This window comes from Anomaloglossus baeobatrachus, chromosome 1, assembly GCF_048569485.1.
Source record: "Anomaloglossus baeobatrachus isolate aAnoBae1 chromosome 1, aAnoBae1.hap1, whole genome shotgun sequence".
NCBI classification, from domain to species: domain Eukaryota; kingdom Metazoa; phylum Chordata; class Amphibia; order Anura; family Aromobatidae; genus Anomaloglossus; species Anomaloglossus baeobatrachus.
This window is the reverse complement of record NC_134353.1, coordinates 349,195,796-349,211,280: the sequence shown is the minus strand read 5'-3', so window position 1 is coordinate 349,211,280 and position 15,485 is coordinate 349,195,796. Positions and strand designations below refer to the sequence as shown.

The following is a 15,485-nucleotide window of genomic DNA, read 5'->3' as shown; positions in this document are numbered from 1 at the left end:
CCAGGCAGCATCGGACCAGAAGCATTGGGGAGGTGAGTATTGCTTATTTTTTTTACTTTTTTTACATTCTTTTCACTAGTAACTAGTGATTTTGGAAAAAAAAATCAACTTTTGTAAAGTTAAGGCTGATTTTCGAATTCTGTTTTTGTGTAGGGATTAGTAGTAAAGTGTAGCTATATGTAGTACATAAAATTAACTATAATCTGCAACAGAAAGTGGCGTACTGTACCAAAAATCTATTCTTGCCTATAGTTGGGTACATTTCTGAACATGCTGATATCATACTTTTTTATACAACTGGTCAGACAGGGAAGAAGAGATGGCGGTGAGAGTCAATGGCTGAGAAACAATCTTTGTTACAATTTATGGAGTGCATGGAGCAGAGGGCCACAAGGGAACAAATAATAGTATCTCCCACAGTACATTCCCCTTCACACAGTATGATGTCCCTTTAGTACACCCCCACACACAGTATGATGCCTCCACACTACATCCCCCTGACAATGTATGATATCCCCATAGTACTTTCCCTGCACACATGATAATGTCTCCCACAGTACATGTCCTTTCACAAAGTATGATGTCTGTTTAGTATACCCCCACACACAGTATGATGTCCTCACAGTACATACCCCACACACAGTATGATGTCCTCACAGTACATACCCCACACACAGTATGGTACCCCTACACTACTTCCTCCTCACAATGTATGATATCCCCTTTGCATTGTTATGCAGTTTTTTCTGTCTGCGAACCCAGTCCCGCTTTTTAGCCATGTTTATTCAATTTCCTGTATAGCCAGGTCCCTTGCTTCCCATACACAAGCCGGTTTCAACCGCACATAGAGGTAACATTTGGTTAGATACCCTTTCACACGAGCAGGTTTTAACCGCATATAGAGGTAACATTTGGTTAGGGACCCCATAAATAAGAGATTACCGTGACGTGGTAATCGGGCAGTAATGAATTGATCAATACATTAGCTAAATATCTCTTTTTTTTTTTTTTCAAATAATCCTCATCAGTTATGCAATGTCACATTTTTCAATTTTTCAATTTTTCATATGGCTAATTGTATTTTTCATTCCTTATGTATCATAAAGCAGTTATGCTTGTTCATATTTCTCTGAATTTGGTGTGCAGCTTTCACTTCATATAGATTGTGTATTTTTTAGCTAGCAGCCTGTTTACATTTACAATGGTGTTCCAGCCGTCCCCAATTAAGGGACTGTCCCACTATATCTGAGATGGTTAGGACGTATATTTTTTGTACAACATTTTACTTGCTACTTGAGTCTAAAGCGCTGTGGAAAGAGAAGAACTGCTCTCTAGCAAGGTGACCAACTGATCACAATTCAGGAGATGCACAGGGATGATGGTCAGTTTGTTTTTACAAGAACTGCGTGAAATTTCGACCAATAAAGAAATAAAATTGAGAAATCAAAGCTTCTGTGCATGAATTGACATCCTGATTCTTCTCCTTACAATGCAGACAGTAAATCTCATAGGGTTATATAAAATGGATCTCCTTCACTAATGATCTAACTTAAATTAAACCCGAATTGTACTTTTTAAAAGGCTGAACGCAAACTGAGGCAACAGAACTATACAATTCTGTCCATTTGCTGGTGGTCTCCTAAAATGTAATATTTTAGAATACAGCGCCACCTACTGGCCTGCATTATATATCTCTTGGCTTCACAGACTTCAAAGTACGATGCTGGGTACTCGGTGTAAAAGATCTCATGACTCAAATTCTCAGTCTTCATTTAATATTCTAATCAGAGAGATTTTAGCTTCTTCAGACAAGTAACTTCTAAACACTTTGGTGTGTGCCCGTTATAGATTGGGTTAATCACGTGAAGCATAATAACCATCGGTGACGTGTTATTTCGGATTCTTATCTTACATTCTAAATTTAGTAAGATACGATTGTGAAAACAAATACAAGCGCAGGTGCTCGACCGGAGCATACAAGATTTGGCGATACCAAACACTCGGTGCACATGTGGAGTTGGCGCTAAAAAGAATAGGTGTTTATTCTCCTAGTGTACCGGTGATATGGCTGAAGTGTGGTACCACTCCTTATTTATGTAGAATATAGAAATGTAAGAAAGCAATATCTGACATTGGGATTATTGAATGCTGGAAGAAAAGAGTATCTTGTCTGCACTAATTCTGCGAGAGTAATCAGCAATGTACTAGGAGACAGTATAATGTTGTGGTGTGTAAGCACCAAGCAGAAATAATTCTGATAACCTGGAAAATACGCCAACTATATTGATTATTCACAGTGAATGTTGCAATTTTATGAAGTCACAGTACACAAAATTCCCTTTAGGCCCCCTTCACACTTCCGTGAAAAACACGCACGTGTGTTACGGACCGTTTTTCGGGTCCGTATCCCAATTTTGTGTCCGTTTTTATGGTCCGTGTGGCATCTGTGTGAATTGCGTATGCTAGCCGTGTTTGTGTGTAGAACGTCCGTGTGTGCGTGTGGAATTAACGTGTATGTGTACGTGGAATGTCCGTGTGGAATGTCCGTGTGTGTGATGCACAATGTCGTTTATAAATGTCGGCTGACAGCCGACAGAGTTGCGCGATGAGAATGAACTCGGGTGAACTTCACCCAACTTCATCCTCATACTGCGGCTCTGTCTGTGTCGAGTACTGATTAGCGGTCACCTGTGAAGGATTCACCGGTGACCGCTAATCCCCCGAGTGACTGAAGTTTCCCCTCCTCTCTCATACTCACCGATCCCCGATCAGCGGTGCGGCGCTTCACGGCATTCACACTGCTGCGGCGGCTTTTACTATTTTGAAAAAGCCGGCCGCTCATTAAACAATCTCGTATTCCCTGCTTTCCCCGCCCTCTGGCGCCTATGATTGGTTGCAGTGAGACACACCCCCACGCTGAGTGACAGCTGTCTCACTGCACCCAATCATAGCAGCCGGTGGGCGTGTCTATACTGTGCAGTAAAATAAATAAATAAATAATTAAAAAAAAACGGCGTGCGGTGTCCCCCCAATTTCAATGCCAGCCAGATAAAGCCATACGGCTGAAGGCTGGTATTCTCAGGATGGGGAGCTCAACGTTATGGGGAGCCCCCCACCCTAACAATATCAGTCAGCAGCCGCCCAGAATTGCCGCAAACATTAGATGCGACAGTTCTGTACCCGGCTCTTCCCGATTTGCCCTGGTGCTTTGGCAAATCGGGGTAATAAGGAGTTAATGGCAGCCCATAGCTGCCACTAAATCCTAGATTAATCATGTCAGGCGTCTCCCCGAGATTCCTTTCATGATTAATCTGTAAATTACAGTAAATAAACACACACACCCGAAAACATCCTTTACTAGAAATAAAAAACACAAACATATACCCTGGTTCAACAATTTAATCAGCTCGAAAATGCCCTCCATGTCCGGCGGAATCCAGGATGGTCCAGCGTCGCATCCAGCTCTGCTGCATGGAGGTGACAGGAGCTGCAGCACACACCGCCGCTCCTGTCAGCTCCACGCAGCTAATGAAGAGTGCCGCGCGATCAGCTGAGCTGTCACTGAGGTTACCCGCTGTCAACACTGGATCCAGTGACAGCGGGTAACCTCAGTGACAGCTCAGCTGATCGCGCGGCACTCTTCATTTGCTGCGTGGAGCTGACAGGAGCAGCGGTGTGTGCTGCAGCTCCTGTCACCTCCATGCATCAGAGCTGGATGCGACGCTGGACCATCCTGGATTCCGCCGTACATGGAGGGCTTTTTCGGGCTGATTAAATTGTTGAACCGGGGTATATGTTTGTGTTTTTTATTTCTAAGAAAGGATTTTTTCGGGTGTGTGTGTGTGTGTTTATTTACTGTAATTTACAGATTAATCATGAAAGGAATCTGGGGAGACGCCTGACATGATTAATCTAGGATTTAGTGGCAGCTATGGGCTGCCATTAACTCCTTATTACCCCGATTTGCCAAAGCACCAGGGCAAATCGGGAAGAGCCGGGTACAGTCCCAGAACTGTCGCATCTAATGTATGCGGCAATTCTGGGTGGCTGCTGGCTGATATTGTTAGGGTGGGGGGCTCCCCATAACGTGGAGCTCCCCATCCTGAGAATACCAACCTTCAGCCGTATGGCTTTATCTGGCTGGTATTGAAATTGGGGGGGGACCGCACGCCGTTTTTTTTAATTATTTATTTATTTATTTTACTGCACAGTATAGACACGCCCACCGGCTGCTGTGATTGGGTGCAGTGAGACAGCTGTCACTCAGCGTGGGGGCGTGTCTCACTGCAACCAATCATAGGCGCCGGTGGGCGGGGAAAGCAGGGAATACGAGATTGTTTAATGAGCAGCCGGCTTTTTCAAAATAGTAAAAGCCGCCGCAGCAGTGTGAATGCCGTGCAGCGCCGCGACGGGGATCGGTAAGTATGAGAGAGGGGGGGAAACTGACCGACAGACTGTGAGAGAGGGACAGACAGACAGAGAGACCGACAGAGAGACAGAGAGACCGACCGACGGACTCAGGGAGATTGACCGACATACACAGAAATAGAAAGAATGGCCGACATCACTAGAAATAAAAACACCAAACGGACACGGACTATAGGTAGATGCATATGTGTTTACCAACGTGTGTGCACATACCCATAGACTTTCATTGTGTCCACGTGTGCGTGCTCCGTGCAGATAACGGACATGCATCCGTGCAAAACGCAAACACATACAGATCACGGACACGCACACACGGACATAATGAAATAACGCACGTGTGACCACAATCATAGATTAACATTGGTGCATGTTTGACCGTGTCTCCGGTATATACGGAAACGGAACAAACACGAACGTGTTTTACGGACGTGTGAAGGGGGCCTTAGGGGTATTCCCATCTTCAAGATCCTATCCCAATATATATTAGGTGTAATACTAATAATAATAGCAAATACCTCCAATTAGAAGTGCAGTATATGTCTTCTGCTTCATTATGTCTCTTACCTCATGTGCAGGGCATTGCAGGACCTTAGGTATCTATGTTTCCGGCCACTGGCAACTAACTAATTGTCACTATATGCATTGATACCGAAGGTCCTGCAATGCCCTGCACATGAGATAAGACATAGAGAATAACTACCGTATACTACATTTCTAATTGGAGATATTTGCTAATATTATTATTGTTACACCCACTATATGTTGGTATAGCATCTTGTCAATGGGAATACCCCTTTCAAGAAAAATGGTCAGCATGTTTTTGAGACCTCGCTAGTGCAATGTAGAGGAAATCTAGGATGGGACAGAAGTGCACACAAATTGGGCAGTACGGTAGGGTTAAATGATATGAGGGGATGAATGCGCTCACCTGTTGTATAGCGGCACCACACCGATTTAAGCGAGGATAGCCGCCACCCTGTGCACTGTATAAGAACAAAGCTTTTTTATTAGCGCTTTGGTGCCTTTCTGACGGTTGAAAAAAACCCAACTATTTTTAATCTTGAAAAAGGTGTCGGTCTGGCGCTGATATGCTTTGGAAATAGAACACCTTATCCTTCAACACAAAGGCTCCTTGAATTCCTGCATCACAGTCCTGTTAATGTGGATATCTCCACTCTGATCAATTCAACATGGGTCACTCTTTTATCTGCTGCATCCATCAGTTCTCTGAATATTAAGCTCTCTATATACCCATCCACACCACTGATTGACATCTTTCTGTGTGCACTATGCATAGGCAGAAAGCTGCCAATCAGTGGTGGGGACAGGGTTATATAGAGCTAATGAATATGGAGAACCAAATGTTAGCAGGTTTACTAGTTCTCTAATGATAAAACTATGATTGTATCAAAACAACAGCAAGCAGCACAGTAAGTGACACATTGCTGCAATCAGGGTCTCTGTCTCTACATTAGGCTGCACTTATGTTAGGTGGTAAAAACCTGGTGACAGATTCTCTCTAAGGCTATGTGCCCACGGGACAACGTACCCGTGGATTTTGCCGCAGAAAACCCACTGATTTATCTGGATTTTCCAGATAAATCTGCAGGTTTACGCAAGTACAGACACTCCCCATGTGTATCCTATGGGATTTGGGAAGTGCTGTATTAATGCTGCAGTATGTGCGGCTGCGGAAAATGCTATGGATTTCCCGCAGCCACATGTGTTGTGAATGTTAGTTATGTTTTGGCTGCTGGGAGGCTCCCTCTGGTGGCCAGGAATGGTTTGGACTTGGACCAGGTGTGTTGTGCAATGGGTGTTTCCTTTGCTAACTCTCTGCTTATTTAAATCCTGGTCTGATTGCAGGCTGTTGCCGGATGTCAGTTGTTCTTTGTATCTCCAGCCTACTTCATCCTGCTCTACACCACATCTATCCCAGATAAGTGCTTGCTCTTTATTTATTGTCTGGTTCTTTTACTTATCTGGGTTTGTCTTTTGCTGTGGTCGTTTTCAGTTTATTTGCATGCAGGGATTTTCCCCCTCAGTGGTTTGTTGGGGAACTCCCTGCAGTTCTGTGTGGAGTATAGCTCCTTTGAGTCCATGTGTTTGTGGCTTGTTGAATTTGTTATGATTCTTGTTTTCTTTTCATTGGTATGACAAGGGCACCTGGTATAGGACGGAGTTCAGATCGTGCGATCTGAGGGCCTTTTTGTACTATCAGGAAGTTGGTATTTTGCAGGGTTTTTCTCTGGCCACCATCAGTCCCTTTCCTGTCCTTTCCTATTTTAGTCAGCAGGGGCCTCACCTTTTGCTAATCCTGTCATCTACCTGTGTATTGTGTTTTTCCTATATCACCGCAGTCTTTGAATGTGGGGGGCTTGCTATTCTTGTCTATTTTCTGAGGCAGAGAGTTATTCATCTTTCCTACCTTTAGGATAGTTAGTTCTCCGGCTGGGTTCGCGGTGCACAGAATGTTAGTTCACCCCTCGGCTACTTCTAGTTGTGATGGTTAGTAAGGGGATGGCGGCCAGATTAGTTGCCAATGCTCTTGTCACCTTTTGCCAATGATTTGTGGTGGTCTTCCATGGTTCCGGATCATAACACATATGTAACTGCATGTCAATTATTCATGCGGAAAAATCTGCGGATGTCCCGCCTTTCCCCTATGGAGATAGAGGCCAGGACATCTGCAGGTATTTCTGCACTTGTTTTGCAACAAAAATGCTCGAATCCCGCAGCATTGGATAGCTGCAGATTCAGGGGGGCAGCTGCGGGAAACCTGCGGACAAACCTGTGGCAAAGTCCGCGAGTACACATTGTCCTGTGGGTACATAGCCTTAAGGCCACTTTACACGCTGCGATATCGTTACCGATATCGCTAGCGAAGCATACCCGCCCCCGTCGGTTGTGCGTCACGGGCAAATCGCTGCCCGTGGCGCACAACATCGTTAGTCCCCATCACACATACTTACCTGCCTAGCGACATCGCTGTGGCCGGTGAACCGCCTCCTTTCTAAGGGGGCGGATCGTTTGGCGTCACAGCGATGTCACTAAGCGGCCGCCCAATAGAAGCGGAGGGGCGGAGATGAGCGGGGCAACATCTCGCCCACCTCCTTCCTTCCTCATTGCGTGCGTCCGCAGGTACAATGTAGTTCTTCGTTCCTGTGGTGTTACACATAGCGATGTGTGCTGCCGCGGCACGAACGACGAACAACCTGCGTCCTGCAACAGCAACGATAATCGGGAAAGGAACGACGCATCAACGATCAACGATTAGGTAAGTAATTTTGATCATTAACGGTCGTTCCTGTGTTTCACACGCAACGACGTCGCTAACGAGGCCGGATGTGCATCACGAATTCCGTGACCCCCAATGACATCTCGTTAGCGATGTCGTTGCGTGTAAAGCGGCCTTTAATATTGTCCAGTATAGCATCACAATCTTGACAATGATGTACCACCAAGCAAAAGAAGGAACAGTGCCGGAACATACATACTTAAAAATCATGAAAAATCTTTATTCATTTCCATATAGTCATACTTTCTTTTACAAGTGTTCTACACCCAAGATGAAGAAGGAGAATATGTTCTATATAATATTCAGTGGGAGATTGCATCGGGGCTGACTCACTTGTGCTTTTCACGATGGTTGCTTACGGTGAAGGCTCATCAGTCGCCGCTCCATATTAGCAACCGCATCTCATTTCATACTTAGGAGATTACTTCGGAATTTAGTGTTGCACTAATTAGGTTTTGTTCAATGTCTGACATCTCCTTTTATAAAGTCACCATAAGGAAGCATCAGTATAATCAGCTTCTTATTGATTGGGCACATGGCGTCTCTGAATGAATAAGCCTGGTTCTCATAATGTTTGGTCACTTTCCAGTCCGGCTGGATGTACACACATGCTGTACTTTACTTATATTTTCCACAAAGCTCCATTTTACAGCTCTCCAGTGTTTCTTTGCATGAGAGACAGTGTTTCTGCCAGTTTCACCAGTGTGGGCGCAGCCACAACCCAAGAAGGGAGCTTAGCAAGATGGATATAAAAAAAGTGTTTTCTCTTTGTATTGGAATTGTATCCATGGACTTTAGAAGTTAGGGAAAATATCATATGTGATGGCTTTTCTGACGATTGTGTTAGAAGTTATATAAATGGAAAGTTGCTGGAAATTGTTGAGATGGTATTTTTTTTAAATCTAAATAAAAAAATGCTTTTTCTATTAAATGTGTTGACAGAGTAATGAAAAGGGTCATTATTCTTAATGAAAAATGGAGAATAATTATTTCAAGATGATCGCTCGGTTGTCTGTTCATTTCTTTGTTTTCACATCCTTTACTCTGGCTTGTGCCCTATTTACCATCATTGTGTCAGCCTAAGTTAGAATTGTTCTTCTTCCATCAACTACTACCGTAGGGTAGGTTGGCGTCCTAGAACAAGCGGCTGCTGGTGATTTCCATATGCACTTTGATGGATTGGCTCTTTTCAACTTTTTCCTTTTCTCAGTATAGCATGAATGGAATACAACAATGCTTATTCTGATTGTAACACATCTATCAGATGGAAATCATAACAAGAGGGATCTTTAAAGCTATAGAAGTAGATTTTTCATTGTTGATTCTTCAAATTTTCACCTTTGCTATTGATATTTGTGAGAATTCCCATTTTGGATAACTATTCGGTCAACAGGTTCCCAAAGTCTACATGAATTTGCCAGCCCTGTAATATATTTGATAATTGCCATAATCTAGAGTTATTTGGTGAGGGCTGTTGATTTTCCAATTCATACTATACAGTTATCTATAATATGGTAGTAGGATGGCCCTTTAGGACATGCTATACATTTTAATAACCTGCAATGCAGGTATAACTCAATTGTGCAAACTGCATGTTAAAGGGAACTTGACAGCTGATACATTCTGCCCATGGATCAGGTAGCATGTATCAGGTACTGACTGTATGATCTCAAGTCTGGTATGTTTGACTCTGAAAGTCTGGTATGTTTGACTCTGAAATGTTGCGATATCTTGTAGAAAAAGATACTTTAGAAGCCTCCAGGGACCAAGCTGCATGGGTGATCAATTAGACAGACAGGTCCCCCACAGCTTCTCCCCACCCGCTGCCTGGAGTCACAGGTCTCTCCATGCATTCATGTGCAGGGAGACACCTGTCACTCAGAAGAGCAGTCATGGAGAGGCCCGACTAGTCTCTCTTTGCGGCTCAGTCCGTGGCAACTTCTAAACTATGTATTTTGCTATAATGTTGCAGCACTTCAGAGTCAAACATACCTGGCTGAAATAACTGCAGCTCTTCAGAGTCAAACATACCTGGCTGAAATAACTGCAGCTCTTCAGAGTCAAACATACCTGGCTGAAATAACTGCAGCTCTTCAGAGTCAAACATACCTGGCTGAAATAACTGCAGCTCTTCAGAGTCAAACATACCTGTCCAAAATTACCGCAGCACTTCAGAGTCAATTATACTTAGCTGAAATCACTACAGCTCTTCAGAGTCAAACATACCTGTCTGAAATTACCGCAGCACTTCAGAGTCAAACATACCTGTCTGGAAATCACCGCAGCGCTTCAGAGAGAAATATATTTATCTGAAATTATGTAATGTCTGATACATTCTGCGTGTGGACCGGGCGGCATGTATCAGCTGTCAGGTTCCCTTTAATATGCAGTTTGCAGAATTGATTTATACGTAAATTCAAGGTTATTAGAAATCAAAATGTATGACAAAAAGCAAACGCCAAATAAACTAAACGATAGATATACGTAATATCTGGATATGACTATACATGAATTTGCCATCATCGCAATGTATAGATGTATGTTGGTTTCTACGTAAATAATAAAATCTTTATTTTTACATGCTTTTTAGGCAATGCAGACGATGCCAGTCACCATATTTTTAATTTGACATCACTCACATCTTCAGAAAACATACTCTCAGCTACATTTCATTATTATCTTGGGGATTTGCTAAACAGCAGCTTAAGATGTCCACACTCTTCACCGTGCCTTCGCCGGACACATCGAAAGCATGAAGTATCCATAGGCTTCACGGTTTCCAGCTTCATATCACTTGAGAACCAGACAAGAGTGCTGGGTCACTTTCTCATAAACATTTCTTCATCCTACAGTGACCTTCCTTCTTGGCAATGGAAAGACATTACACATATCCTACGTGAGGCCAAGCACAATGGAGAGGCTATCATTGGAATCAACATGACCATTGATACTCCAACCCAACATCGAAAACATCAGCTAAGGCATAAGCCATATATCTTGGTATATGCCAATGACTCAGCTATTTCCGAACCTGATAGTGTTGTTTCTAACTTACATGGACAACACAGTCCTATCATTCATAAACCTCACCAAAAAGCAGGGCTTTTCGAACACAGAAGTCGGCGCTCAACTGATATTCTTTTACCGTTACAAAACAACGAGCTACCAGGAGCTGAGTACCAATATAATGAAGATGAAGAGACTTGGGAAGAGAAAAAACCCTACAAAGCCCTTCATGTTAAGCCAGCAGAGAAAGGAAAATCCAAAAAGAAATTAAGAAAAAGTGGGCGGCAAAAAAGCCAAACACTACAGTTTGATGAGCAAACCCTGAAAAAAGCAAGAAGAAAGCAATGGAATGAGCCACGAAATTGCGCACGACGTTACCTAAAAGTAGACTTTGCAGACATCGGCTGGAGTGAATGGATTATTTCCCCGAAATCCTTTGATGCTTATTATTGCTCAGGTGCATGCCAGTTCCCGATGCCAAAGGTATTGTAAATATTTTAATAGTAATTTTACACTGGATTTTATATCAACATGTATTTTCACACAGCGCTGGGAAGGAAAGTGCATCACTTTTTTATGAACTGTGCATCTTTTTTTTTTTTTTTTAATCAGTAAAATATTCCAGCTGTTTTATTAGGAAGCCCAACGAAGCCGTAAATAAGTAATATTTTTATGTCTGCTCTATAAGTGTAGCTGTTAAAACTGAAGGTTTATGTGTAGGAATTTCTTGTACACTGTCCAAACACTAATGCCTCGCTATGTAGAAAAGCATGACCTTTTGTCCGCTTGTGGAGGTTCATGTTCCACTTCTTTTTGCATTTGTTAATGTCCACATTTCACACTTTTGCAAAAACCAGACATGCCTTCATACTTTCTTTCATCACATGTTAAAGGGAAAGTGCATAAGCCTTCATATGTACTCATTTTTATTAACTATTAGATTTATTTTTACATGGATTGGTAAATATGCATTAATATGACAAGACATATGGATGTCTCATATAAGAAATGACAAATAATATATTGTATACCCTTTTAAAGATTTAGTGCTAACAATCGAGTAGTCCCTGCCGGTCTCTGTTTACTTCCCTGCAGAGATGATGTCATGTACGTCCAAATGTTGGCTGCAGTCAGTCATTAGCCTTGGTGGTCTTGTTCTCTACATCTTGGCATCACTTTAGGGCACTGATTGGCTGCTGCAGTCAATCACTAGCCTCGGTGGTCTTGTTCTGAGGCATGAATTTGCTGCCACTGTCAAGTGGATGTATATGATGTCATTGCTGCAGGGAAGGAAACAAAGACTTTCTGGGGCCCCTGAAGCATCAGTGCTGGTTCTGAGCCGGGATGGAACAGGTTAATAATGCTGAATATTTTTTATTATTAACTTTCCTGCTGTTCTTTTAAAATCAACTCCTGTATGTCTGATGGACAGCTACTAGGATATCCAACAGTGTCTGTGATCTTTGCACTAAGGGGTACTTTGCACATTACGACATCGCATGCCTATGCTGCGATGTCGAGTGCTATAGTCCCCGCCCCCGTCGCACGTGCAATATCTTGTGATAGCTGCCGTAGTGAGCATTATCGCTACGGCAGCTTCACATGTACTCACCTGTCCTGCGACGTCGCTCTGGCCGGCGACCCGCCTCCTTCCTAAGGGGGCGGGCCGTTCAGCGTCACAGCGACGTCACACGGCAGGCGGCCAATAGCAACGGAGGGGCGGAGATGACCACGATGTAAACATCCCGCCCACCTCCTTCCTTCTCATAGCAGCCGGGACGCAGGTAAGGTGATGTTCCTCGCTCCTGGGGCTTTACACACAGCGATGTGTGCTGCCGCAGGAACGAGGAACAACATCGTACCTGTTGCTGCACCGGCATTATGGAAATGTCGGAGACTACACCGATGTTACGATAACGACGCTTTTGCGCTCGTTCATCGTATCAGAAAGGTTTTACACACTTCGACATCGCAAGTGACGCCGGATGTGCGTCACTTTCGATTTGACCCCACCGACATCGCACCTGCGATGTCGTAGTGTGCAAAGCCGGCCTAAGGCTTAGCTTGTTCATTGTTTTAAAGGTAACCTGTCACCAGATTTGTCCCCTATAAACTGCAGCCACCACCAGTAAGCCCCTATATACAGAATTCTAGGATACTGTATATAAGTCTCTAAGCTGATCTGTAGAACATAAAAAACACTTTTATTATACTCACCTGCAGGGCGGTCTGGTCCAATGGCCATCGATGGTCTTGGTTTGGCACCTTCTCTCTTCTTGCAGTCGCCGTCCTTTTCATGTGGATGACGTGTCCTACCTCATCCACTCAGAGTCTTCCAATGCGCTCCAGCGTACACACTTCTCTCTAGCTATTGTAATGCACAGGTGCAGGGAAAGGTCAAAGAAGGCCCACGCATGCACAAAAAAATACTGTGCTCGGCCCTCAGCAGGGCAGAGAGAAGTACACGTGCACATGCGCACAATGAAGGATTCTATGTGAATGATGTGGGATGCGTCATCCACAAAGAGCTGGGAAGGAGGATGACAAACACAAGAAGAGAGGAAATGCCAGACCACAAGTAGCGACTCCCATTGGACGGGACTGCCCCGTAAGTGAGTATAATAAAAAATCTTTTTTATGTTTTACAGATTGACTTGGGCACTTATATATGGTACTTAGATGGTGGCCCGATTCTAATGCATCGGGTATTCTAGAAATTATTGTGTAGTTAATGTATGATTTTTGTTATATATATAGATGTTGTTGTGTGTAGTTGCCAGTGTTTGTGTAGGGCGCTGTAAATGTTCTGGGTGTTGTCTGGGTGTGGGGGGTGTGAGAGCAGTGTTGTTTGTGTGTTGCAATGTTTGTGGAGCGCTGCGTGTCTGCAGCGTTGTGTGTGTGCGGTGCTGTGTGTGTTGCGCGGTTTGTGTGGGTGTGTGTGTGTGAGGTGAGTGTGTGTGTTTTGGGGGGAGATATGTTTTGTGCAGTGTGTGTGTGTGTTGCGCGGTGTGTGCGTATATTTGTGTGTGCCGCGGTATTTGTGTGTTGGGTGTCTGTGTAGGGCGGTGTTTGTGGTTCCCAGTGTGTGTGGTGTGTTGTGCGGTGCGTGTGTGGCAGTGTGTGTGTGTTTTTGGGGGAGGTGTGCACCCCCATCGTGCACCATCACCCATGCTGCGCACCCCCCATCGTGCTCCATCCCCCATGCTGCGCACCCCCCATCGTGCTCCATCCCCCATGCTGCGCACCCCCTTAGTGCTCCATCCTCCATGCTGCACACCCCCATCATGCTCAATTCCCCATGCTGCACACCCCTATCATGCTTCATCCCCCCATGCTGCGCACCCCCATCATGCTTCATCCCCCCATGTTGCGCCCCCCCATCGTGCTTCATCCCCCCATGCTGCGCACCCCCTATCGGTCTTCATCCCCCTATGATGCGCACCCCCCATCATGCTCCATCCCCCATGCTGCGCACCCCTCAGAGAGGAGTATAATAGGAGGACTATAATAGGAGGAGTATAATAGGAGGCATAGTCCTGGGGGGAGAGGAGTATAATAGGAGGAGTAGTCCTGGAGGTGAGGAGTATAATAGGAGGAATAGTCCTGGAGGTGAGGAGTATAATAGGAGCAGTAGTCCTGGTGAAAGAGGAGTATAATAGGAGGAGTAGTCCTAGGGGGATAGGAGTATAATAGGAGGTGTAGTCCTGGGGAGAGAGGAGAATAATAAGTGGAGTAGTCTTGGGGAGAGAGGAGTATAATAGGAGTAGTCTTGGGGGGAGAGGAGTATAATAGGAGGAGTAGTCCTGGGGGGGTGAGGAGTATAATAGGAGGAGTAGTCCTGGGGGAGAGGAGTCTAATAGGAGGAGTAGTCCTGGGGGGAGAGGAGTATAATAGGAGGAGTAGTCCTGGGGGGAGAGGAGTATAATAGGAGGAGTAGTCCTGGGGGGAGAGGAGTATAATAGGAGGAGTAGTCCTGGGGGGAGAGGAGTATAATAGGAGGGGGAGTCCTGGGGGGAGAGGAGTATAAAAGGAGGAGTAGTCCTGGGGGTGAGGAGTATAATAGGAGTAGTAGTGCTGCGTGTAGAGGAGTATAATAGGAGGAGTAGTCCTGGGGGAGAGTATAATAGGAGGAGTAGTCCTGGGGGAGAGGAGTCTAATAGGAGAAGTAGTTCTGAGGGGAGAGGAGTATAATAGGAGGAGGAGTCCTGGAGGCAGAGTAGTATAATAGGAGGAGTAGTCCTGGGGGGAGAAGAGGATAATAGGTGGAGTAGTCCTGGGGGCAGAGGAGTCTAATAGGCGGAGTAGTGCTGGGGGGAGAGGAGTCTAATAGGAGTAGTAGTCCTGGGGGGAGAGGAGTCTAATAGGAGGAGTAGTCCTGGGGGGAGAGGAGTCTAATAGGAGGAGTAGTCCTGGGGAGACAGGAGTCTAATTGGAGGAGTAGTCCTGTTGGGAGGTGTCTAATAGGTGGAGTAGTCCTTGGGGGGAGGTGTCTAATAGGTGGAGTAGTCCTGGGGGGGAGGTGTCTAATAGGTGGAGTACTCGTGGGGGGGAGGTATCTAATAGGTGGAGTAGTCCTGGGGGGAGGTGTCTAATAGGTGGAGTAGTCCTGAGGGGAGGTGTATAGGTTCCCAATGTGTGCGGGGAGTGGGGCCGAGCGGCCAATGTGTGCGGGGGGTGGGGCCGAGCGGCCAATGTGTGCAGGGGGTGGGGCCGAGCGGCCAACGTGTGCAGGAGGCGAGGCGGGGCCGAGCCG

General features: G+C 45.1%; 1 protein-coding gene across 1 annotated transcript in view; it reads left to right on the top strand.

Moving 5' to 3' along the window:
• Positions 1-15,485, top strand: part of BMP3 (bone morphogenetic protein 3) — a 125,970-nt gene that overhangs the window by 78,675 nt on the left and 31,810 nt on the right. Inside the window, exon 2 of the mRNA XM_075337782.1 lies at positions 10,317-11,215. Coding sequence (XP_075193897.1) covers positions 10,317-11,215 — 899 coding nt within the window. The remainder of the gene's footprint in view (positions 1-10,316; positions 11,216-15,485) is intronic.